Raw genomic sequence first — 27,912 nt, 5'->3', positions numbered from 1 at the left:
ATCCTATTTTACAGTTGAATAAGATCCACCTACACTATACTTCTGTGCCCAAGCTTACTGAAAATACTTAAGAAAGAGAAATAACAGGCATTATTTTTAAAAGAAAGGGTAAAAAACCCAATTATTTACACAACTAGCCAGTTTGAGCAGTTCAAGTAAACATGGACATACATAAGTAAAATACACCTACATTTATACCTACATATATGTATTTAGACACATCATATTTTATAATATATAAAACATATCAATGTGGAGTTTTATTCTGTTTATATCCACCTCACCAGGCAAATTAGTTTTGGTATTTTAAAGATGAAACTATTTCTCTTGTGTGCCAGAATGAGTGAAACTGATTTTAAAACCTTTCTGTGAAGCAATGTAAGATGCAATGGCTTAACACCATTCCCTGAAACTAAGTTTCTCGGAACGCAAGGAAGTCTATTCTTCAGGAGAATATATGCTTTAAAAATAAACAAATCATACTTTTCAAGAAGGAATTTTTTTCAAGAAGTGCCCAAACTAGTTCTGAATGAGCTGCTGTGGCATAGTAGAAATGCCACTTGAACATCATTCTTCCCAGAGAGACAGCTCCAGTTTGGGAGTGGACATGATTTACTTTGGAGCAGGTCTAGCACTTTCAGATACTGCTGTCCCCCTGGTTCCCAATGTGGACACAGGTCAGGTTTTTATTCACAAACATTCCTGCAGTGGTCAGTGGTCCAAGGCAGGCAACCAGGTAGCGCTGCAGTGGTGAGGCATCCCTGCTGTGGTCAAAAGCAGACCCCAAAGGTACCCAGCTTTTCTGCAGAGGCAGTTAGCCCACTCAGGGTACAAAATTAAGGCAGCTACTTACTTGTGGCAGTTACTCTGAAAGCTTATACTTTTGCATAATATTGCACTGTTCCTTGCACAAGTTCCTCCAGAGTTTATAATCGGGAGATTCAGATAATTTGAATCTTTTCCTCTATATCCGTTTCCTCTCTTGTACCTCCATCACTTGAAATAAAAGCTCATCTTGAAAGTAACTTAGAAGTTAAAAAAAAACCAAACAAGCAACCAAAAAAACCCACAAACAAAACAAGATAAATGCATCTAACAAAAACCCTTCCACCACTACTTCAAGATGTAGCAACCTGGTTTTATATGCTCAGAAGTCCATGAAGCTCTTGATGAGAAAATAGCTATTGTGATGCCATCTCTAAAAGCAGTACTTTCAGTCTGCATAGAAGAGACACAGATTTACTGGTGAATGTTCTCAGACTGATTTAGTAAAATATAAAGCAAATAAAACTGTATTTTCACTAAAAATAAGCAATACAAAGTTTACATTATACTTTGTCAAAACCGTATATCCAAGAGGTAATGACTAACACACTCATGGTGAGTTAGACTTCCTTAAAAATAAAGCCGGAATAAATAAGATCTATAAACCTCAGCAGGTCAACAACAACAAAAAACACCTAGATAAAAACATTTACATCATCTTGACTAAGCATCTTTTTCCCCAAACAGTATTCCATTATGAGCTGGCTTAACCTGATGAACTACAACAATCTGGTTTCCATTTCTGCAACCAATTAGTTTTCTAAACTATGGATATCCTGTTGCATAATCAAATCCTTATTATAACCTCAAAAGCAGCTGCCTCAGTTTCTGCTGTAACTAGCCAGTTACATATGTTCCACCTGCTCAGGCATTTCTTTTCCACATGCTAGAATTCAACTATCTGAAGCAGAGGCCATAGGTATTTAAATAATGTAGGAAAAAAAAGGAGAAATTAAAGTTTCACCCACAACACACAACACACTTCTGTCTTGTGTCAACACAGCTTCCACTGAGGGGTTTTTTCCTATCTATAAACCAGAAATAAGATGCTTGCAGAAGAATGTGCATCACTTAATTACTAATTTTAGCTTTATTTATGTGTACATTTGTACATTTCAATCAGGTTCACGAGATGTAAAACTTGTTATCAGAGTATTTCATACAGAAGTCGACACACAGTTTTATGGTTACAAGGACATGCAATAAGCTATGGAAAGTTCATGAAAATATTTTAACAGCAATTTTTAATCAAATAAATGAGCATGAGAAATCATGTTTGATTTGTAAATTCTGTATACAAGCTACTATGAAACATTTTCCATCACAAAAAAATAAAAAGAGATAAAAATTACTTAAAGGATCTTGAAATCTTGCAATTGGACAAGTGTTCCACTGTGCCTCCATTCTAAATCATGAAAGTGGAAACTGTGCAGAAGGAAGTTTTACTTTTATTTAAAGTCCAACTGTTATTGCTGCTTTTCAAAGAACCTGAAAGCATATGATGAAATCTTAGAACTAAACAAACAGCTGAATGGATATGTTTAGACCATTACTGCAGTTAAAATGCAAAAGAGTTAACTACAACGTTTCTCAAAATGTTGTGGTTTGCTTTTTTTTGTTTCTATATGTACATAGAGAACTGTACACAAACCAGGAAATAAAAAAGTTGCTAAAAAAAAATAAAGATAATAGTATACAGTATTTACAGTTTAAATGTCACCTTTTTTTTTTTTTGTTAATTGGAGCTAAACTGTTACATGAACATGCAATACATCCACAACTCAAAATTAATACCTTTTTTGCAGTGTAATGTAGTCGTTTAAAAATATAAATCAACTATATGTTAAATCATTCTTCTCCATCACTGTTCTTGCTATCTTCGAGTTTCAAAACAATGCCTAGGTCATGACCCTTTTACTTAGGAAACTTCATCAAGTGAAAATTTGACCATTTATTTCTAATACAAATTTGCAGAATGCATTCTATTCACAAGACACTTTATAGAGATATTATCCTGAATTGTGTATGATGTATTGTGTATGACGAAAGCCAGTATTGCAGGGTCCCAATTTTGTCAGTAGACTAGTAGATATTTTTTACCTTTCTCATTTTTAAAGATTTTCAAATTTCCCTCTTCCTCTCCTCCTTATTTGCTCAGCCAAATCCAAATGGTTATAATACTGATTGTATTTATAAAGCTTACAGTCCAGTTGTTATCAATACAGATGTCAAATACTGTAGCCTTTTCCTAACTGTAAATCAGGTATCTATCTATAGTGCTTTCTGTAAGCATTTCTGAAGAATTACATTCTATTCCATATATTGCCACAGTCAAAATTTGAGTTACATAAATACCAGATTATCCTCTAAAACCTCAAAATATTAAGGACCTTCAAAACTTCTTTGCTTGTATAAAAGCTAAGCACGTTTCAAACTACTAAAATCTCCAGCCACATAATTTTAAGAGGTTTTAGATTTTTAGCTCTAAAGGCCTCATCTGTATACCTTATACTGACAAATAATCCAGAAACAGATTATATAATGGTGACATTAAATACCTGAATTCAATTTAGAAAGTTAGATCTCAAATCAAAATGCTATTTATATCAAATATGTATTTTATTGAAAATATCTCTTGAGTATTTATGTCGCCTTAGAATTGTTTGGTGGTTTGGGTTTTTTTTTTCCAATTCACAGAAGCACAAAAGGACATACAATCCATTCCCTTTAACAGCTGACAAATCTTACTAGTATTCACACACTAACTTCCTAAAACATTCAGTAACTACAAGATGAACAATTAGAAGTGAAAAAAATGTGTATTCCTGAAAGAAAATACTTCTTTAGATCATTACTCTGGAGTCTAACTGTTTTTACACCTGCTGTACTGGGATAACACCCTGAACAGTAGCATCTTTGCAGATTTAGAGATATCTCTGTGATTATATTTAAACTTAATGCACAAGATTATTTCAAGTATAAGTCTAGGAAACAAGTGTGGGGAACAGCATGCTGGTAGGACACAAGCTTTCTCACCTACAAGGCATCCAATTGGATGTACTCAGGTTAATGTCTACCTTCTATGACAACTTCATTTGCACGAAGGAACATGTAGTTAAGCAGACAAACTAATGCAGCCCAGCTGAAGATTTCACTGCTGTAAGAGAGCACAGACTAGTTTTCCTGCTGACCTTAAAGGTTGTGGTGGTGACGACCAAGGTATGACTAAATATCTGACTTCTAATGCAATACAAAATTTCAGCTGCATTGAATTCACCTGTACACAAAGAACACTTATTCCTTCTGAAGCAGCAGCTGAGGATTTAAACAGTCTTTTCACCTTGGGCTGCTCCCAGAAGGTATTCTGCCAGTGTGCTGATGCAGTTATATGTTAAATTCTGGTAACTAAATAAAATTATGTATGTTTTAGCATTTATATATGTAACACTCCATTATAATTTATGAAGAACATTCAGAATCTTATTCTATCTCAAATTGCTTGGAATTACATTAGGATGCAGTTGTCATCCTAACAACTAATCTTCACATTTTTCTCTGTAAGTGAAATACATATATGATGAAAAAGCATATTTCTAGAAACAGAAGAGCAACTGAAAAGAAAGATTCTTGTGTTCACAATCGTTTTTCTAAGCCTTATTAGAGTCACATACTGGGTCTTTTTTGGCCCTGATTCATCCACACTTCATTACACCCAGGAATACTATTGTGTCTGCTTATGTGGAATTATACAAATGCAGTGTTGAATGGCTGTGTACAAAACCATACAGCATATTATGCTCATGATATAATATTCAGATTTAATGAAGGGAAGGCATTATTAGAGTATGCTTAATGCATGAAATGCATAAATTAAAACAGGAAATAACAATTAAATCACTTCTTACAGTTATTAGAGCTCCCGCTCAAATGACATTATATATGCCTTTCCCCACAACAGAAATCAAATAAAACTTGTAAGCAAAAAAAAAAAAAATCAATGTGCAATATGTTGAAGTGGGAACATTATTGCCATTAGACCAATAAAAACAGTGTACTTCAAAACCAGAAAGTTACTTTACACAAAATCAGGACTACTTTCTTTGGTCCACGTTGAACGTTCAAAACTGGTTAAATTATTGGTTCTCTCAAAAAACTGTCAAAAGCAAACTTAAAATTATATTGCTAGGTACACAGATTAATTTCATAAACTCAGAATTAACCACAAAATGAAAGACAATAATTATTTGGAAGATATTTTTTCCTGCAATATAGATTGGGGTTTTTTTTGGTCTGGAGAATAAGTCAGGCCAACTGGAGCAGTGACAAATGTTCCTTAGCTGTCTCCAAAGATGACAACCAGAAGACCAGCTGTCTCCAAAGATGACAACCACCTAAAGTGTATGTATACCAGTGCCTACGTATACACAGCCTGGGGTAAAAACAGGAGGAACTGGAGCTCTACATCTGGACAGGAAGTTATGATATCATAGGAATAACTGAAACATGAATGCTTACATGACCTGAGGATTGTGATGGATAGCTATAGGCTGCTTTGCAAAGACAGGCAGAGAAGACAAGGAAGAATTACACTCTATGTTAAGGAAAACCTTGAATGTATAGAAGTCCACTATAGCTATTGTGGAAACCTTATCAAATGCCTCCATTTCAAGATCAGAGGGGTAGTCTCCAAAGGGATCTTACAGTAGGCACCTCCTACTTATCTCCAAACCAAGACAAGGCAGCAAATGAAGCAATATTTGGGTCACTTAAGCAAGCTTTGGGTCAACAGAACCTGGTTCTTATGAGTGACTTCAACTACTCAAATATACGTTGGAAATCAACACAGCAGCTCCCATGTCATCCATCAAGTTCTTGGATGTATAGATGTGCCAACCAGGAATGAGGCACTGCTGGACATCTTGCTACTCACACACCAAGAAAACCTGCTTTGTAGTAACAGTTAGTGATAGTCTTAGTAGTAGTGATGACAATATTGTAGAGTTTGGGATCCAGCTGAGCACACTGAAGGTTAGTACTAAGACAAAGGTTTTGTGTTTCAGAAGAACAAACTTCAGCTCGCTCAGAGCTCAGATGGAAGGGATTGCATGGCAAGCTTCCATGGAGGATAAAAGAGCTAGTGAATGCTGTGAATTTTTTAAGAATGTTTTTCTGGAAACACAAAAACAGTTCATCCCCTGTAAAGGTAAGGGAAGTAGCTGGAGCAAGATACCCCGTTGGCTTAAGTGTGAGCTGTCTGAGTCTGCTCAAAACCATATAGAAGAGTACTGGGGATGAAAAAGCAGACAAATACCCATTGAGAACTACAAGAGCATTGCCAGGGTGTGCAGACATGCAGTTAGAAAAGCCAAGCTCAGCTTGAGTTGAAATTGACCCAGAGATGTCAAAAACTACAAGAAAGGGTTTTTCAGGCATGTAGAGAACCAACAGAAACAGCATGAAAATATTGGCCTGCTGGTAAACAGTAGGGGTGAATTAGTCATCAAGATGCTGAAAAGGCAACAGTTCTCAGCACTTTCTTTACCTCTCTCTTTACCAGCACTGTTGGGCCCCAGGCCTTGGGAACAAAAATCCAGGTTAATGCAAACACAGATCCACCATCAGTAAAGGAAGAGTTGGTATGTGAACTGCTAGAGGAGCTTGACCCCTACAAATCAATAGGCCCTGACAATATCCACCCAAGGGCATTAAGAGAGCTGGCTGAAATCGTTGCAAGGCTGCTCTCCATAATCTTTGAGAAGTCATGGATATTGGGGGATGTCCTAGAAGACTGGAAGAAAGCAAATGTCACCCCCATCTACAAGAAGGGCTCAAAGGAGGATCCAGGAAATTACAGGCCCATCAGTCTTACTTCAGTCCCAGAAAGGTTATGGAGCAAATCCTCCTGAGGGCTATTACAAGCCAAACGAAGCATGTGATTGGGGAAAGCTAGCACAGATTCACCAGGGGCACCTGCTCTACTCATTGCTTGTCAAGCACACCTGGAATACTGTGCTCAGGTTTGGTCCCTGCAATGCAAAACAGATGTGGACAGTCTGGAGAGGGTCTAGAGAAGGGCCGCAAAGATGTTCAAAGGACAGGGAAGCCTGCCGAGTGAAGAGAGGTGGAGAGAACTGAGTTTGTGCAGTCTTGAGAAAAGAAGGCTCAAGGGAGACCTTTATCTACAAGGATACGAAGATTCCCTTTTTACAAGAAGGCACATGGAAAAGATGAGGGGTAAGGGGTACAAGTTACTCCTGAGAAGATTGCAGTTGGACACAAGAGGAAAATTTTTCACAATGAGAACAATCAGCCACTGGAATAATCTCCCTAGGGTAGTGGTGGATTCTCCAGTATTGGACACTTTTAAGATTCAGCTGAACAGGGTGTTGGAACATCTTGTCTAGACTGTGATTTTACCAAGAAAGGTTGGACCAGGTGATCCTTGAGGTCCCTTCCAATCTGATATTCTCTGATTCTATGATCACATTGAAAAATTGGAAGTGTGTAGAATGTGTAAATCTTTAACAATAACAGCTTCTAACAAAGTAGTAGAAGCTTCTTCACATTGAATATTATATTCAGTATTCCCTCTCTTCCAAAGATTAAATTGTGTTGATGCATTATTTGTTCTTCACTAGAAATTAATCATTAACAATGCAGAATGTGCCTAGTGATACAACACAGAGACAGGCAGAGCTACTTGAAGATAGTGCTAAAAGATCCTGTGTGGACATCTGCACAACACTGTATTGTCCAAAGGGAACCAGAGTACCATTGGTGTCATTCACGCACAAGATATCTTTGTAGCCTAATAACAAGAGGAAAAAAAAAAAACCCAAACAAAAAACCCCCAACACACCCCCCCAAAAACAAACAAACTCCCCCACAAACAAAAAAAAATCCCACAAAAAACAAAACAAAAACAAAAAACAAAACCCCAAACACCCCAAAAAAACCACCCCGAAAAAACCCCACAAAAAAAAAAAACCAAGAACCAAAACCAGTTATGTGAAATAATTTTCTCTTTCTTGGAAAAGTTGTTTCAATTGCTAGTATCTGTAAGGTATCAAACACACCACAAAAACATTATTCATATATAAACACACCCACATACATTGCACTGACTAGAGCACCTTATGTTAAACAATACTGTTTCTAAGGATGCAGAATGAAACTTCAAACTTTCATAGACGTAAGGCCACTTACACTTCCTTCTACTACTGGAATTATCATGCAGTTAAGTTCATACTATGATCAAATACTACTTCGTAGACAACCTATCTGTCCTCATATATTCTTCACAAGAAATAGTTAAAAAAAATTTTCTATCAAATACTTCTCTTTTAAGCCACTTAGGCATTACATTATCTGCCTATTCACTGTGGCAAGGCAATATAGCCATATAAAGCAGAGACAACTAAGCACCTGACAGTGTTGTAAAAGTTACTACAATGATAAAAATTATTTGGAGGAAGGTATAAGATAACATCTGCAAAGATCCCTCTCTTTCAAAGGGGGAAGGTTACAATGGCAACAATTTCACTGGCACTGCAATTAAAATGAAGAATGAAGTTCATCAATAAAAGCTTTGTGTATGCATTTCAGCAGTAGCAGTGTTACAGTTTAACTTGGTGAAAGACAGCAAGCCATTGATCAGTGGTAGCACAACAGCCTCTTGCAATAAATAAGAATCAAGATGCTCAAGGAAATTTGGAAACTAGGAAGAAGTTGCTGTGTGAGGTGAAGTCAGGAGACAATCTAAATTACTGAATACACTGTTTCATGAAACAGTTGGGTTTGATCCAGACAAACACTTCCAGGTTGTCAGACAGAAATGTTTTAATGTCTGTTAAGTAAGACATTATATCAAATAACCAAATTAATTAGAAATAGCAAAAATAAAACAAGAATGAAAATATGATAATTTGGTAGTGTTTTAAATCCTCTCCCCTAAACATATATGTAACAAGGCACATTAGGAGAAATATCTTCAATTATTTTATTATTTAATTTGACTTAAATACCTGAAACCAGTTTTCTCATAATTTAAGGGGGAGAAGTTTAAATTGCCTCTTACAGATGTAATAATTTCATTGTCTACTAAAGTGCAATGATTGTTATATGCCAAAAAGAATCAGCACAAAAGCCACAAGAGAAAAAAACAAAACAAAACATACCAATCCAAACCAAAAAAACAAACACAAAACCATGAAAAATAAAGTTTTTTTCAAGACATTCAAAATATTTGTATTCAGCCACTTTTTAAAGCAATTCAAAGACAAAAATATAACACTGAAAATATTTATAAACCTGTATTTCACCTTGTTCCCTGCAAAGCCATAACTGTACATTTTCCAAAGATGACTTAAATACTTTAAAAGAAAACAAATAATATTAGCATCCTTAGTACTTAAAAACCAACCAGCCAAAAACAGTTTATGTGAAATGAAATAAAGGCAAACAGGTTAATTCGTTATAACATTTTGAAGCACCAGGCAATATGACTGGATTGCAAGTTATATTTTAACCATATTCTTTTAGTTTTGCGGTTGGTCCCAGTGGCTTCAACAGTCCTGAAAGTCTTTTTGACATCTTAACAGCAAAACTTTTGAGCTATTTACCCTTCCTGCCAGCATTAAAAAGTGACTGCTGAAAAGCATTCAGTTGAGGAAAGATCTAAAAGATGCTTCATTCCTCCTACAGAACTTTGTGCCCTTTAAATTTTGTGTTTCATAAATAACTAGTAATTAGACTTAAAATTTCTATTCACTCCAAAACATGTACATTTAAGACATTTCACATGCACAACACTACTGTCCCTTTTAGACTAGAAAAGCACAAACTCTAAAGAAAGCTAAGTATTTGAAAGTTCCAAGTACCTTAATCTTTCCAAAGATACAAAGTGTTCAGAAACAAGGTAGTAAATACATTAGTGCCGCCCCACTTTTAAAAATTTTGGTGTATAGTAACTATTTTAAACTTAACATTTTTGTTAAAAACCAGTAGATCATATTTTTATCCCTTTCCATTTTCCTCATAGGTGTATATTCTTTTAAAGTCTGTTATATTTGTGTGTTCTTTAAAGAAAAGATGTAGGGTTAAGAGTCCTACCAGTGCTCAAATAAATACAGGGAGCTTATTAGTAACAATTAGCCTTTCTGAGGCTTTCAGAAGGGCTGGTAGCCATCTGTAAGTTTAAGACAAAATAATTTCAAGGAAAGCATCAACTTGAAATATGTTTGTGCATACACAACAGATTGTACTTAGTAACCTGCATACAGTCTCCTAAAACTACTGATTTCTAACAAGCTAAACCCATGAAGAAATAATGTGCTGAGCTTCAGAAAACTGCCATGAGCCCTTCTACACGTAGTGCTAATTACATTGGTGCTAAAAGGGTTGCTAAAGCTGTGGTTCTTAAACCCCAAAGATTCATCTTTGAAACAGACCTAACAGTTGTTCAGTTGCTTTGAATGCTGAATAAGTTTAAGAAAACTGAATCTTGCTGTTTCCCTGTAGATATCTTCAATTTCCCTTTTTTCTTTTTTTTTTTTACATTTTTGCCAAAGAGATTCTGTTAACACAAAAGTCACTTGCTATTTTACCTGAATTCGAGTGTATGTTCACAGCATTCTTCTACAACTACAACTTCAAAGCTTACCCAGCCAACAGTTAAGAATTAAACTCCAAGTTTGGCATGTACAGCAATTTTCAGGAGCATCCCTTTATTTTATTACAACACTGTTTAGAACAATGATCCCATCGCCCAGCATTAACCTGACTGGCAGCTATTCAAGGTGCTTTATCTCAACTTCGCACACAAGGATTGCACCTTGCCTATGACTGAGGCACGTAAGGCGCAGTGCAGAAGTACAACAGTTCAGACACTAGAGGACAGTCTGTTCATTTGACTGAACCTCTAGATTTGTAGTGCATGTTCTCATAGCTTCCTTTCTCTTGCACTAGAATTCAAGTTCGCAAGCTGGTCAATCCACTTTCAGGAAGCTTCTCCTCAGATTAAGGATTTCTTTCAACTAGTTGATTTTTTCCCCTTCTACTTAAGTCTCAAAGCGTTGCAAGAATTCTTGAAAATGATATAATTAACGTCAGTACTGTCTGTCCAACACCAAAGACAAGAGCTTCTAAGGGAGCCATATTCTTTCCTGCTACTCTGTAAATCCCAGCTACCGCAGCACCTAAGAATCACAAGAAAAACAGTGATCAAAACAGAGGAAAATCCAAATATAACAAATTATTTACTGTGTCTATGCATCAGCTAATTATAGAACATTCACAAACTCTGTATTACTACATGGCACTATAGAATTATTACCCTTTATTGTATTTCTCTAGTTACACAAGTCCTTCAGGAATGATTTTCCCAACTGAACCAGATTAACTTTTACAACATCAGTCTGATTTAAGAAAATTGAATCTTGTCATTTCCCTATAGACATCTTCAAAAGTTTGGTTGGGTTTTTTTTGTTTGTTTGAGTTTTTTGCTTTTTGGTTTTTGTTTTTTTTTGTTTTTTTTTTTTTTTTACATTTTTACCTTCTGCTAATTTGAAACAAAAACAACAACCCCCCCCAAAAAAAAAAAAAAACCAAAAACCACAAAAAATACCCACCACCCAAAAAAAAAAAAAAAAAACCACCAAAAAAAAAACAAAACAACAAAACAACCCAAACAAAAAAAACCACCACAACCTAAAAACTGAGTTCAAAGTGTGGTTTAATTGTGCTTGCATAGGCAGACAGCGAGAAGACAACAGTGAAACTGCTAGAGTCTACAAAATAACTGTAAACAGTTACAAATCTATTAGCTTTATCTAATATTTCAGTTGAATAACCTGGTCAGAGTGTGCCAGTTTAGACTTAAAGTACCAAATTGTTAACAAGTATTTAACAAATGAAGCAAAATATGAAAAATACCAAAGTATTGCAGTTATCCATGAATGTGTATGAGAGGAAGTTTCTCACCAATATGATTGGTGAGATTTCTCACCAATATGAAATGGCCAGGATAAACCAGAAACAAAATACTGCACTGTAAACAAATCCAGATGCTAACTGCCTTCTACTTTTATATACTGAACATATTACATGCATTTGAAGAACAAAAGTCACAGAGCAAAGGTACAGCTGTGATGTCTTGGAGCAAACACAAGAGAAATAGATAAGTCTTTGTATCAATCAGTCAAAGCAATAACATGCTAATAATAATATTTTCTGCTCAAAACCCAGGATACTAAAGTGTTCATTCAGAAAAGAAATACAGGCCTGTACACAGCTGTGTCCACAGGTGAAAATTTTACTGAATCCAAATCTCAAAAGTTCACATAAAATGAAGCTTTTATTTAATACTTTCTGGACTAGTATTTTCTATATAGTGCTTGCTTTCCTTGCCTAAAGAACAAACAGTAAGTTTGTCATTTATTTCAGAATGACTTCTTTTTCTGAAGACCAAACCCAAAACTTAATTATAGGCCTTCAGTACATATGGTCTCAGATGCTACCTAATCATAATTAAATGCTTCCAGAGATCACAGAGGCTTTTTCAGGCTCAAACTGAAAAGCCACCACCATTTATTTTAAATAATAGGCAAGAGTTTAAAAAAATTGGAATTTCCTTGTTTTTGCAAAGTCACTAACAGAAATAGTCTGCTGAAGTGATCAAAAACCCATTAGTGACAGGGAAATACATGAAGTCCTGACAGATTTTCTGAAAGCACAGTCTGTATCTGAATCATCTGTTACTTAAAAAAAGTAACACCTCATATTTACAAATGTTTTAGGAAGAGTAGAATTCACTAGTAATTGTGGCTATAACAGTATTAACAAACACTCTTATTCAGACTTTTAGGTGAGCTTTGGGTTTTCTTTAACAATTTATTGCTGTGGGTGGGTTGTTTGTTTTGTTGGAGGTTGTTTTGTTGGTTTTGGTTTTGTTTTTAAAAACCAAAACCATAGCCTATAAAGCCTATTTTGTCAGAAATATCTCACCAAAAAGCTAGCCTTATGGTATTTCACACAGTTGCCTTGGATAAGCTTTTTTATTTGTTCTTTGACTATCTGCTGACAAAAATTGAAGGAGATCCTTTAGATTGAGCCCAGTACTGATATTAAAATTACTTTGGGATTGAATTCTCAAAGTAAATTGAAATTGGCCAAATTGAGATACCAGAATTTGATGCTATTAGTTAATCAACAATGGAGATTTTTGGTTTCTTGAGAAAGAAGCCAAAACATTGAGATATTTTGGAAAATATCAATAATAAAAACATTAAGAAGTGGTAGTTTTATAATTATGTATTTATAGTCATCAATTAACAATGTGCAATACAACCTGTAATGCATAACCCTGCACAATTGGTATAAAGCCAAAGTATACCACAATAGGCCAATGAAGGAAATGAGAATTTGTCACCAAAAAGGAGCGTGCTTGCAGAGAGGAGGAAAGACAGACCCTTCTGGATAAAATAAAGCTAAAATACTTGCCTTAAACTGCCTCACATTTAATTTGTTCTTGGTTGGGTTTGGGGGTTTTGGGTTGGGTTTTGTGTTTTTTTGGTTTGGGTTGTTTTTTTTTTTTGACAGTATCCACTGCTATTCAGTAAAACCTTTATATTTTTTTTGATAACATTACGTTCTGTGATTTTTCAAATCCTAGAAACTGAGGAGTTTGCTGCTCTGCTATATGGTGGTGAGAATATCCCGAAAGGCCAGACAATTTGAAAGCTCTACCTGAGCAATATTAAACTTGCACGAAATAATCTACACACTGCATTCCTTCACCTACGCAAATGATGTAGAAGATTGGAAATATAAAATGCAAATTTAAGCTAGCTTGCTATTTCAGTTTCTTAAACACTGGTCCAGGCATATCTAAACAACTAAATATTTCAACTGGCATCCCAGTTTGCAACACAACAGCTATTAAAAAATTCTTTCTTTAATATTTTATCATCATAATTTGTCTCCAGAAGCTCCCTAGAGAATTTCTTTCAGTATGAAACAACTCAGTGCTGTCTAGGAAAAAAAAAGTAAAATACCTGAAAGTGAAAGTGTATGGCTTACCACATTGCAAATGCTCTGCGCAAAACCTTTGGGAACAACATAACAAGTGCACAATCTAAGCTTGGAAAAGTTCTGAGGTGAATTTACACATAAACAGTACTACCTATTTGTTAAATGTTTTGACCTTCAAAACAGGATGCCAAAAATGCAATTGTGTTGCTCCTCTGTATGCATACATAAAAGACACAAAGTACTTTAATTTGAATAACACTGAATGTCGACCTTCCCTACCGCAGAAAAATTTTTGTAAAAATCTTTGCTTGGACATCCCAGCATCACATTTCCTGCCTTCAGTTCTTAAGAAATGCTCATGTACAATTGACCTTGTAGCTGGGCCACTGCCATTTTAATCATAGGACAAAAATTGGCATAACATGTAACGTAAGGCACCCAAGTGGTTCCACCTTACCTTGGGGGCGTGGGGGGGGGGGGGGGGGGGGGGGAGCAAACCAAAAAAAAAACCACCACCCACCCAAAAAAACCCACTCACACCAAAAAACAAAAACCCAAAAAAACCCCACACACCCCCACAAAAAAAAAAAAAAAAAAAAAACCACCACAAAAAAACCTCATAGAATTGTACTGAACCATACTGTGTTACATGATGGAAATTCTTCTAGGCTAAGAAATACACAGCAATTAAAACAACCTTTTGAGAAAAGTCTTAATGAAACTTTCAATGAAATTTGCACTTTTATTTAACCTTGAAAACCAATAGGCAAGAAGGACTTTCAGTACCTAAAAGAAATAATCTGTCACAAATCACTTGTATATATGAATAAACTGAAGTAATGCCACTGTTCTGGTGATCTGGGCAGTACACAGAAAAATGGGAATGAAAGGCAGAAAGGCTTGCCTACAGACTATACGAGGGTTGTTAGCTTTACAGTTCCTTATTCTCAAATGCCTTTCACCTTGTCAGCAACACTGAAGAATTTTGGGCTGCAACTACTGCTCAGGTTAACACAGGCTCCATCCCATCCATTGATTTTAATGTTGAGAACTCGTTACCAGCCTTGTTTCAGACAATTACTTATAGAAAATAAGTAACCCCCATGAACAGAAAACTCACCATGCTCCTATTTGCTTGGGAAAGCTACTGTAGTCTGTAAATTAGATAAGCTGGATATGATAAAGCCAAAGTGTCCTACTGATCCTATGGCATTTATTTCAGTATTGACATGGATAACAGGATTTCTTATGAAAGATGGGAAAAGCAGTAGCTGGTATCAATAACTCTAGATGAAAACAGCTAAGCAGCATTTCCTCAAAACATTCTTGGCAACATCACTCGTGTTCCACATTTGGTCAAGTGCAACATTTCTGTGCTTCACAACGTAAAATACTTGTGCTTTCTGCAGTGTTTTAATGATTAGTATAGGTTTTAACTGCAGCTCTGTGAACCCTTCTGCAGGCTGCTTTAAGAGAAAAATGGTTAGCAGCTTATCTGTGGGTACCTGGAAAGTTCTTTCAAATTCATGAGCCAAGCGTAACTTCTCCAAACAAATGTATTTTCTCAGCCGTAAATCATTACCTGTATTGCGCCTTTATTTATTTTAAAAAGGCAACATCCTATCCAGGTGCAATTAAAAAACCTCCAGCAGGCCCAAGGAAACAAGCAGGAATTCAGCCTTGCAACCAATGGAATCAGGACCTCATTTCCAAAAGAAACTCATGGCTTTAAGGGTACTAAGAGGTGATTTTGATTAGAAATCTCTGACAAAAAAAAATCTGCAATAGGTGTGGTAGGACAGGACCACTCTTCCTGGTCCCAAACAGATATTACCTGCTGAGCATACACCTTCTGAATAGCTTGGTACCAAACACATGCAAATCAAAGAGTAGGATGATTTCTGCACTCTGACAATTTATAGTAGTTATCTTTATGCAATAGAAGAGCAAATCAGCTGTCATTATCATTAGGATAGCTATACACCTAAGGAAAAATCCTTAATAAACAATCAAATTACTAAAAAAAAAAAAAAAAAGTGGGGTTTTGGTTTTTTGTTTGTGGGTTATTTTTTTTTTTTGGCGGGGGGGTGGCGAGGGGGTTGGGGGGTTGTTGGGGTTTTATTGGGTGGGTTTTTTTGGTTGGTTTGGTTTAAGTTTTGGGTTTTTTTTTCTATTTAGAAGTTAGATGTAAAACAATAAAGAAAAAGAAATTAAAACAAGAGACAGACTTACTGGTTATCATTGCTCCTGTTACAGAACCCAGAAATCCAATGCTGACCACAATGACAGAGATCAGTCTCCCCTGCCTATGCCTCTGCAGCATCACAAACATTAATACTCCCACAGCACCATGGACAAAGAGAGAGGAGAAGAGAGCCCAGAGGAAGACCCAGTACCACATCTCTGAAAGAAAGCAGCCAAATAAAGGGTTAATAGTTCTGAGATGAGAAATTTACAAGTAAGAAACTGTAAAAAATTGCATACATCAACAATAAGAGAAAAGCAATATTATTTCCATCTTAAAAGGAATCAATGTGATAACATCAGCATATGCTCAAAACACCTTCCCCTTTTAACAGTCTATCGTAAAGGAATAACTACTATGACCAAAAAAGTCTAAAAAAGGATTCTGGCACCATTTTAATCCAAATGTATTATTACAAGAAGTCTATCATTCTTTTAATACGTAATTGCAATTTTTTAGTAGGTATTATAAGTATACCTGCAGAATGAAATATTCTCTAAAACAAAGACTGAATGAGGAAAATGGGGAAATGTTTGGGTTGGTTGGTTTGGTTTTGTGGGAGTTGTTTCCTTCAATAAGAAGAGACAGCATGAGGTAACATCAAATGGGAAAACTGAGATTAAAGACTTCAGTTTATCCACCCATGAGCCATAATAAGAGTGTTCCATCAAATTAGTTTCAAATGCACAAATAAAAACACTACAATTTTAACACATCTGACTCCTTGCTTCTAATTGCTTAGCACAGAACTTCATAGATACAGGTAGTCACTACTATTTAAATTACTAAGGAAGGACGAGATCATGAGAATGTGCAGAGTACAAACATTTCTCTGAAGAATGTCAGACATAGTCATTACCTTCAAAGAATAGAGCAGGAACCATCAATGAAGCTACATAAGAATTTAAGAACCTTTCTCACTTGGCGGCAATTTTCTAAGAAGATTCATTATAGCTCAAAAGGGCGGGAAAGCGCAACAAAAGGAGAGTTTGGGGTTTGCCCTTTTTTCCCAAGTCAGCTATAGCAAGTATAGATCATCACAGATTTCATAAATTGGGGTACATTTTCCTAATTGACATAAGCCCATGAAACTGTCAACAAGTCAGATTTTTTTGCTGTAGTCCCCCCTTGAAAAATATATCTTAAATATATACGTATATACACACAGCTTCCTTATAACAGCAGGATACCTATAGACTATGCAGTGAGCCTGTATTGTTGCAGCTTGATGCACATCAGTCATTTGAGGAGAAATATGGCTGAATTAGATAACTTAAAAAATACTTAGCAGCTCAAACAAAACATATCATGAAAGGATAGTGAGAAATAATGGTTGCTACACAATAACCAAAGTCCTTTGAGTCCAGTATCAATATTGTATGTATATCCATAGCACAGAGTTTTAAGATTATTCGTTTAGCAGTAGCTAGCCCTTCCCCTTTCACACAGGCACAAAAGGCAGAACTATGTCATAGGACTCAAAACTCCGCCCTCAAGAGAGCAGCAAGGAGTATGGTATATCTACATTCAACTAATACTTCAGCAGCCTACATTCAAGCAGCCAGTTATTCCAAAGCAAATGGCCAATACATAGATATGCTATGGGAAGGAGAAGCAAAGCTCTTGATATTGTCTCTCTGCAAAAAATATCTGAGGGACAGTCGCAGGACACTGAATGCTGCACTTTTAGTCAGTTTCTCCTAAAACACCGTTGCAGCTTAAAAGTTTGAAATGGGACCAAGAAAGTCTGTTGGAATCTGATTCTCTCAGACACCATCATTCCCTGTAATTTCCACAGGCTTTACTAGGCACTGCATCACCTTTTAGGAAATCATTGTTTGTGTTCATCGCCAATTCTCATCAGGTGGAAAAGGCAATTGATTTCCAGTCTTAGGAAGATTTATTAGGAAGACTGTACTTTTAGAAGACGGGGAAAGATTATGGGTAACTAAGAAACCAAAAATAATATAAACCCTTACACAACAAAATAGCTGCATAAAGAGTAACTATCTTGTGTCTTATTTACATTCCAAATAAAGCTCAAGGAAAATTATCATCACCCCTCACTTTATATTTAGGACAGGAGACATGGGAATACAACAAGCCTCAGATGTCTTGTTGGATAACGAAATAAAAACATGAGGTTTTTGGTACACACTTTCTTCTCCTACTCCTTAAAAGGAACGCACATTGAATGCATTCAAAAGGCAATTAGGGAACATCCAGAAATATTCCTTGTTCCACACAAATGCAGCTGTAGCATTTAAATAAACCAGTGATAAACCACCACTTCGCAGAGGCTTAAGTTTCCAAGTCAACAACACTGTAACGTCAGTGATGCAAGAAATACAGGTAGTGTTACACATACCTGCAATATCACAGTACCTTATTATAAATAGCCTACAATTTTGCCAAACTGACTGTAGATGCTAAAAATTGCAGGTGTTCACTTCAGAAAAGTTGGAGTTGAGTAGGGTGGAGGGAGGGAACACCAGGTCCAGGGATGTAAGAGGGAGGAAGAGCCAAAAGTTTGTTATCTGGGAAAGAGATAGAAAGGTTAAGGACACAGGCCTACAATATGCCTATTTGCAGAAGGCAGGCAGCAGGATGGGGGACACAGCAAGCAGTGGAGTTAAGTGGCTTTATCCTGTAAAAGAGTAAATTAGAATCAATTCTAATTTGGGCTGGAAGGGACCTTAAAGATTGTCATCCCTACCATGGGCAGGGACACCTTGCACTAGTTCAGGTTGCTCGAAGTCCCATCTTTTATTTGGAGTTGCTTTTTATTTGGACAATTTGATCAAGGTCATATGCTTTAGATTATCCGTTCTCTACTGATTTACATACCTAAATTTGTTAAATGAATGTAGCTGAAAAGTTTTCCTTTATCAAGTTACTAGACAAGGTATGAGCAGAGAGACTAGAAGGGGTTTTTCTGTCCTTCCCTTCCCCTCACACACATTCTTGCTAAAGATTCTCATCTGCTGCAACAAGAAATGGATTTTTTAAAGGAAAGGAAAAGTCTTCCTGGAAACAAAGCAGAAGTCTGCCACTTCAATTCATGATTGGAACCATTTTAGCATCTCTCCTCAGTACTAAGATACCTCTAATTTCCTGGAGATTCATTATTGGGTTTTTCTTTTTGAATTGTTATTAGCAATGAATAGACAATTTATACTGTTGCATCCTGATACAAAAAAAGAAAAAGTAATAATCACACTACGCAAATATTCTAGGATGATAGCTTACCTAATCATCATGACAGTAGCATTTCAAGATCTGATATTACAGAAATTGAGAACTTGATCACACAAAGCTTCTTAATCCTTGATTTAGATCCTATCTTTCTCTTACAACACTGGCTTTTCTAGTGAGGGACTCGATGGAACAGAGCAATGTATCTTCCAAAAAACTTACAAGACATACAAAATCAGAGCCATTTATAACCATAATTTATCAACCTTTCATCAGTCATCTTTTCATGCTAGTGTTAAAAAACCTGAAAGATCTGTAATTCAAATAATCATATCAATTAACTATTTCACATAAATGTTTCCTGTTCTTTAGCTACACACTACACATGTAGTAAGAAACTACATCAGCAATTCTTCTGAATCTAAGGATTTTCTTTAGTTTCCTGAGTAGGTATCATAGAATCACAGAATGGTTCAGGTTGGAAAGGACCTTAAAAAGCACCTAGTTCAAACCTCCCTGCCATGGCAGGGACACCTTCCACTAGACAAGGTTGCTCAAAGCCCTGTCCAACCTGGCTTTGAACATTGCCAGAGATGGGGCAGCCACAGCTGCTTCTCTGGGAAACTTCTTCTAGTCTCACCACTCTCACAGGGAAGAACTTCCTCCTAACCTACAGCTCCCCTCTGTCAGTTTAAAGACATTACCCCTTGTCATGTTGCTACATGCACTTGTAAAAAGTCCCTTTCCCGATTTCTTGTAGGCCCCCGTTAGGTACTGGAAGGCTGCTTTCTGCAGAGCCTTCTCTTCTCCAGGCTGAACCACCCCAATTCTCTCAGTCTGTGTTCACAGGAGATGTGCTCCAGCCCTCTGACCATCTTCGTGGCCCTCCTCTCGACTCCAATAGGTCCATGTCCTTCTTACGTTGGAGACCCTATTGCTGGACATGGTACTCCAGGTAGGGTCCCATCAGAGCAGATTAGAGAGGGAGAATCACCTCCCTTGACCTGCTGGTCACTTTGTTACACCACACAACCTCACCTCATTAAAACATCACCCTAGTCCTAGAAGCTGAAATAGGACAAATCTCTTCTGAGCACCTTTCCTTTCTTATCCTCCTTCATTTGTTCTTTTTATGCCTAGTAGTTCAACACACTTGCTTATTTACTTCTGCTCATCAATTGAGCCAGTGATGAAGACAACTGGGTAAGCTGTTTAACATGGATAAACAAGGTAAGGAGGACAGCCAATCTTTTAAGCAATCTAGATGTGGCTTTGAGCTCCATAAACCTAAAGGACAACATAGTCATTCTAACTCTGACAGGTTGAGTGCAAAGAACTTTATGCACAGATATTTGAGTGGAAGAGTTTGAGATTCTATAAAGTTCAGTATTGCCTAACTCCAGAACCATGATGAGAGATGACTTTCAGAAAAAAAAAAAAGTGTGTTAGATTAAGACTGAAAGAAGCAAAGAATGGGTGGGAATAACACTGAGATGCCACTGGAGAACAGAGAATGAGAACGTGGATTGTCTGAACACAAATGGTCAAGACTTTGCTTGTTGAAAAATAATTGAGTAGTTGAAAGATTTGCAATAGCTGTAAGGAGAAGGAAGTAAGATTGAAGTGTCTTCAGAACATGCTGATACAACTATTTATGTCCTATATACTGATTTATACTTTAAGAGGTATAAACTTATTCACATGATCATCATTGCTAACTTAATAAAAAAAAAAAGCACACTGTCAGAAAATTTCAGTTCTCATGTAGCTATACTAATTAGCTGGCTCTTCTGGTGATATGAGCTGTGCATATGGAGTATTTTGCTGGCATTGTAATAACGATTTAGCTTTATCTGGCAGAAAGCTCCAAATACCAACCTAGCCTCAGTTTATTTCGTCATGCCCTCATAGAGCTACCTTAAAGAGACATGAATAGAACAATTTTTTTCAAAACACTCCTAAACTTCCTTTGCTTGACCCTAAAAGTTTCAGAGCTTACTTTCAGTGTAACCAAATTATTTTAAATAGCTAAACCACAGCTTATTTTTATTAAACCTCCACACCTCCCCAAGAAATACAGAGAACTAGGAAATCCAGCATTTACTAGGTTACAAGCACAGTGACATTCAATCTCTCACATAGAGGCCATAGCTTCTCTAATCAGGACAATAGAGATCCATTTTTTGGGGTTCTTTGAAAGTCTTGGCACTTAACCACTAAACCTTGAATCTTTTCAGTTTACATTCCTTTCCACAGGTTTGACTTGGGTGGGGATTTTTTTCCACCAGAAAAGCTGCAAGGCTCAAATATCTTGTAATTAATGCCTTATCGCACCAGTTTTAGAGTACTTATTTGTTAATTTCAGTATTTATACCTATCAGATACATAATACATATATTATGTTTGTGTACTATATTGTATTGGGCTTGCATAGCAAGGCTTGGGGGTGGGGGGGTGAGCGGAGAAGGCTGCAAAGCTGGCTTCTGTGAGAAGCTTCCCCTGTATCCAATACAGCCAATGCCAGCTGGCTCCAAGGGAGACCTGCCCCTGACCAAAGCCAAGCCCAGCAGCAGTGCCTCTGGCATAACATATTTAAGAAGGGGAAAAGTTACTGCACATGAGCAATTGCAGGCAGAGAGAGGAGTAAGAATACACGAAAGAAACAGCTCTGCAGACACCAAGGTCAGTGAAGAAGGAGGGGCGAAAGTGACCCAGGTGTTGGAGTAGAGATTCCCCTGCAGCCCATGGTGAGGCAGGCTGTGCCCCTGCAGCCCATGGAGGTCCATGGTGGAGCAGATCCACCTGCAGCCCATGGAGGACCCCACACTGAAGCAGGGGGATGTCTGAGGGAGGCTGTGACCCTGTGGGAAGCCCATGCTGGAGCAGGCTCCTGGCAGGACCTGTGGCCCTTGGAGAGAGGAGCCCACATGGAGCAGGTTTGCTGTGAGAACTGGTGACCCCACAGGGGACCCACATGGAGCAATCTGTTCCTGAAGGACTGCACTCATGGAAGGGATCCATGCTGGAGTAGTCTGTTCCTGAAGGACTGCACCCGTGGAAGGCACCCATACTGGAGCAGTTCACAAAGAACTGAAGCCCATGGGATAGACTCATATTCAAGAAATTTGTGAAGAACTGTCTCCTGTGGGAGGGATCTCACGCTGGAGCAGAAGAGTGTGAGGAGTTCCCTCACTGAGGGGGAAAGGGCAGCAAAGACAACATGTGATGAACTGACCACAACTCCCATTCCCTAACCCCCTGCACTGCTGCAGGAGGTGAAGGAAGTGGAGAAATCAGGAGTAAAGCTAAGCCTGGGAAGAAGGGAAGGGTGGTGTTTTAAGATTTGTTTTTATTTTCTCATTATCCTACTCTGATTTGATCAGCAATAAACTACAACAATTTTCTCCAAGTGGAGTCTGTTTTGCCAGTGATGGTAATTGGTGAGAGATCTCTCCCTGTCCTTATCTCAACCCATGGGCCTTTGTCACATTTCTCTCTCCTGTCCACTGATCAGGGAGAGTGATAGAGCAGCTTTGGTGGGCACCTGTTGTTCAGCCAGTGTCAACCCACCACATATGTATACAGACATTATACGTATATCAGTGTAGGCATACACAACCTTAAAGATCAGAAAGAATTTTTAATGCATGCTACAGTTTAGAATAACATTCTTATCACTTCCATCTTATCAGCACTTGAAGTTACACTCCATCAACACCTTCACCTGGGGCAAATAAAAGTGCAATGTTAACACACAAAGTATATAAATACTAACATTTTCAAATATTATCTATATAAATGGATGTGCTGTCCTACTGCCACTCGGCTTCAGTAAACATGGAGTATATCCTTAGCCCTTTATCTTCAGCATCTTTCTTTTCCTCTAGATTGTTTTGCCAGATGAATAACGATTGCCATTCATAAATCAAGACTGATTACTCCAGAAGACAGTATCTCTCTTGAGATTTTAATCTATGTACCCAGCCTACCACTATCAGCTAGAGTTAAATCGAGCAATAAATGTCTGTGCTCTGAATACAAAGATACAAATTTAAGTCAACAAGGTAACAGTTGTTGAAATTTGAACTAAGAAACCCTACAATGTTATATTTCTGTAGCCTTAGGAACTCAAAGCACTCAGACGAAGAAGTGACACTACATTACACCTGCAAATGTAACTCAGCTTTTTACATACTACAGTATTTTCTTCATCACTGGGACCTTTCCTTAATTATTGTATTAACTGGTATTTTCCAAGTTAACAGGACTATACAGTCAAATTGTTGTTCAGAGATGCTAACATTTTTGCTGCACTTAAATGGAAGAGAGGCATTTGCTAAAGAGCAATTAAATCATAAGTTACAGACTAGTCTTCTCAAGTTACAGGCTAGGAGACAAAGACAATCTGAACAACTGGGGACAAATGAGTACAGGATGGAGCTTAGAAAAAGAAAAAATATAACAGGTAAGGAGCATCTTCTATGCAATACACACAATCTCTTATAAATTCACTTTCAACAAATTCAAGACTGATTACTGTCCAGCACTTGCAAATTATAGACTTTTTATTTCAAAGTTTGCAAAAACAGTTGGTGATCTTGAGCTCATCACCTTAGGACTTTAGGGTGGAGGGAGGAGGAGAAAGATGCCTCCGACTTTAGAGGTCATACAATACAAGACAAGTTTGTTGGTTTTGTTTGTTGTTGTTGTGGGTTTTTTGTTTGGTTGGGTTTTGGTGGTGGTTTATTTTTTCTCCATGAACTCCTCTGCACAGCAGTGACACAGAGAAAACAACACTGTCCTCCCATCCCCTCAGTGGCCAATATAAAACTTGCTCAGACCAGAAGCTTACATCTTCGGAACATGCAATAGCTAGACATAAACAAAATATCTACATAAATTATAGGAAGAGTAGAAATACTACCAAGTTCTTTATTGAATAATAAATATATTAGTTAAGGAAGTATCCTTAAATATATATATATAAAATGGGCACTCAAACTGGGATTATTTTTTGTTTGTTTCAGAATCAGTGATTATCTGACTTGCTCTAGTAAACCCTGATCTACTACCAGCTCTAAAACATAACCAATTCATATGAAGGAGCTGTTCTTGGGATTTGCTGGAGAAGGTAAAACAGGACAAGGTAAAAGCCACCTCTCCCACAGTTATTACCCTTACCTCCACCTCTCAAATGAAAGCAGGAAGATATGAGCAAAGTATATTATCATGGTGGCCTAGTTCAGCTACAAAGAACAGTGCTTGCAGCTTTAGCTGTCACAGGGTGTGATGTTTATGGGGCAGGAATTAAATTGCCTATGGCCTTGTGGGTATTTTGTGCCACATATGAGACATAGGATTTCTTTTCCGTGTCAAACCTGAATCAGCTATATGGTATAAAATAATGGTTCAACATCCCGGGGGGGGGGGGGGGCGTGAAAACACCACCAAAATTAAACCATTAAGGTTTGAAGCAATTCCTGATTTAGGCTGGAGTTCAGCCTAAACCAGTATCAGGTTCCTATTGACAGTTTTGGAAAATTAACCTTTTTTTTTTTTTAAGGATACTGATAAAAAGCTACAAATATGCAGAAACATAATCAACATTGTTTATCTAAAGACAAATTTTTACTTGTGCAGCTTAAAACTGCATCCAGACCACAACTTGAAGCCCAAAAGCAAGCACAAAGCATTCTTAAACATTCATGGAATACTTTACGTTTATGAATTCCTTTTCCCAATACTCTGAAGAAACATACTTTACACAGATGCAAAAGGGAATAAATCAAGTAGTCAAAGACGACAAACTCATTCACACCCCTATTTTCTTAGCATGGAAAACCAGAATTTCTGTTTCTGAGCAGTTTGGTATTTTCAGAAGAGTTTATGCAAGTTTAACAACAGCTATTTGTTAATATAAATTATTATATTAAAATAATCTCATAAGATAATCAGTAACAGCTATTAACTGTTGACAGTCTACAAGAGCATTCAGCAGAACAGTTTATGGCTGTAAGGACAACCTGCATTTAAGCACCAATTCAGAAAGTGTAGTATAACTACAACTGACACTGACATTCTCCAGAGATGCTGCAATGTATAAATAATTATTTTTCATGTTCTTTAATAAGAAAAAAATTATACATTAAAAATACCTTCTGCAACCCCTCATCATATTGCAAAAGCACAGAGAAACTGCTTTGCTTGCTTAACACTCAGCACTGAATTTAATAAATGCCTATGTTGCATAATGCTCTAATAAAAGAATTTATAGAGGATGTCTAGCACAAAGAAAAGTTAAACGCATTGTGAACTTTTTCCTTTAAGAGTACGAGATGTATTTTTATAAGAAGTATGCAAAAATAACTACCCAGAAAATGAGTTGCATCAGTGTGCCACCACTCTAAAACCTGGAGACAAACATCTTAAAAATTTCATAGATTAGTTGAAGAATAAATCTGTGTAACCTTTTTATTAAATTAAAAATTATCCTGACATTTAAAAGAACAAGAAAGATACAGCCTAAGATGGTCACTTTGCTACAGCTTCAACTTAAGCTACACCTCTATTTTCATCATACTTCTTCCACCTTGGATAGATTGAAAAAATAATCAATCATAACTATAGAGGAAGGAAAAAAGATGGCATGATACTCTTTCACAAATATTAGAATATGTTCATAAATATTTCAAACATATCCCCTTACTCAACATTTTCCACTAATCTGTCACCCACCATTTAATATACCCCTATACCAGATAGGAATTTACTCAGTAACTTCTCTGCTATTGACACCAAATCCCTGCTTACTCAGAGCTGGAAGCTTACACTTTTCTTCACCTCTGGACAGAAGAGGAAACCAGCAAAGACACACCTCTCCCCTACATGCCTTTGTCTCAAAGTGGTCCATGCTCATTTTTCAGCATGAGATTGAGCAGGAAAAAAGACATTTCTTGCTAAAGCTCCCCCTTCCTAACAGAGGATGAAGACCTGACTCTACTTTGGTCTGCAGAATTTTTTCAGAACAGCTCAGTCTTTAAGAATCCCTGATGTTTAAGATTATGCCCATTTGTCAGGAAACATCTGCCACCTCATTAACTCTCACACCTCCCATTGTCCAAGGGTATACTTGGGGTGGGAGGGGAAAGTCCCCAATTCTCACATTCACTTCTCTGTAGGCGAGACTTTCTTTTTTTATAGCTGTCAAATGCTTTTTTTATAGCTTTCTGTCAATAAGCATATATTCACCAAAAAAACACCCCTAAACAGCTAGACAAGCAAAACCACTCCCCCAAATATACTCCAGCTTTCCATACACATTCATACGTTCACACGTGCTTTCTACAACTCTTTACTTACACACAGGTACCGACTCATACACACGTACCCTACACCATCAGCATTTTGTTATATACAAACACACAGAAGCAAGCGAGCACCCTGACATCCTCAGCCCCTTTACTCTAGCAGGCAGACCAGGCACCGGGCACAAACACCAGTCCTCCCAACACGTAACACACAGATCCCTCTCGTCTCCCTGGACATACCAGCCCCTCCAAGCACACACACACGCTCCTAAACAGGCATGTATGCACACACCGCACGCATGCACACAGACTCAGGCACACAACCACCGCCCCACCCCTCGCGTAACACACACGGAGACCGCCGCCAGCCTCGCACCCCGGTCCCACGCCCTCCATTGTGCGCCGCGGGGCTCGCCCTCCCCTCACGGAGCAGCATCTCCCCGGCCCCCCGCCCCACCCTGCACCCCGTTACCGGTGAGGTGGCGGAGGACGGTGCCATGAGCCCAAAGACTCAGCACTTGCTGCACAGACAGGTTAATCATGGAGTTGTCTCCCGCTTCCACCTTCATCGTGGCGGGTGGTCCAGCGGCCTCTCCTCCGCCGCTCCTCAGCCGGGGGGGACGGGTGGCCTGACGACACGGAGGCCGGACGCCTCTCGCCACCGGACCGCGGGGCGGGAGGGCTGCGGCGGCGAGCAGGAGAGCGAGGAGGCTCCGCACCGCAGGGGAGACATCGAGGACGGAGTGGGGGAGATGGCGGCCGGGAAGGGGGGGCGAAGCCGAGAGATCGGTCCGGCCGCCGGCGCTTCCACGGGGCTCAGGGGCCGGGCAGGGCGGCCCCAAGGTGCGAGCCGGTGGCGGGGACGTGCAACGAGGCCCGCGCGGACCCCATCGCCGCCGCCTCCTCCATCAGTAGCGGCCGCCCCACCAGCGGCATCACCCCAGGCACCGGCATCACCTGCGGAGGAGCAGGGCAGGGCGACCGTGGCTCCCGGCGCTAGACGCCAGCTGCTGCCGTAGGGGAGGCGGTGGGAGGGGAGAGGCGGGCGGCCCCGCGCAGGCGCAGTGCGAGTAGCCGGCAGCGGGCGTGGGCGCCGCGGCTCCCAGGAGTGTGTGGAAGGGGCAGAGTCCCGGTGACCGTTAAGTAGCGCACGAGCTGCGCGCCTCGCCCTGATTGGCCCTCGCCGTAGGGACGGGCTCGGGACGGCCCCGCCATTGGTCGGTGGCGGAGCACGCTCACCTGCCGGTAGGGCCCGCCCCTCACCAGGGTGCCGGGAACGGCAACGGCGGCGGGTTGTCCAGGCAGCGTTAA

General features: G+C 38.5%; 1 protein-coding gene across 1 annotated transcript; it reads right to left on the bottom strand.

Moving 5' to 3' along the window:
* Positions 1 to 1,890: 1,890 nt before the first annotated feature.
* Positions 1,891 to 27,666, bottom strand: TMEM170B (transmembrane protein 170B). The gene is made up of 3 exons (XM_030495918.1): positions 27,074 to 27,666; positions 16,087 to 16,257; positions 1,891 to 11,021 (listed from the first exon to the last, which is right to left on the bottom strand). Exons 1-3 carry the CDS (start codon positions 27,168 to 27,170, stop codon positions 10,891 to 10,893), a joined length of 399 nt encoding a protein of 132 aa, XP_030351778.1. The 5' UTR covers positions 27,171 to 27,666; the 3' UTR covers positions 1,891 to 10,890.
* Between the last annotated feature and the right edge of the window lie 246 nt (positions 27,667 to 27,912).

The sequence above is a fragment of the Strigops habroptila genome, chromosome 1 (assembly GCF_004027225.2).
Source record: "Strigops habroptila isolate Jane chromosome 1, bStrHab1.2.pri, whole genome shotgun sequence".
Classification (NCBI taxonomy): Eukaryota; Metazoa; Chordata; class Aves; order Psittaciformes; family Psittacidae; genus Strigops; species Strigops habroptila.
This window is presented reverse-complemented; position numbering and strand designations above follow the sequence as displayed.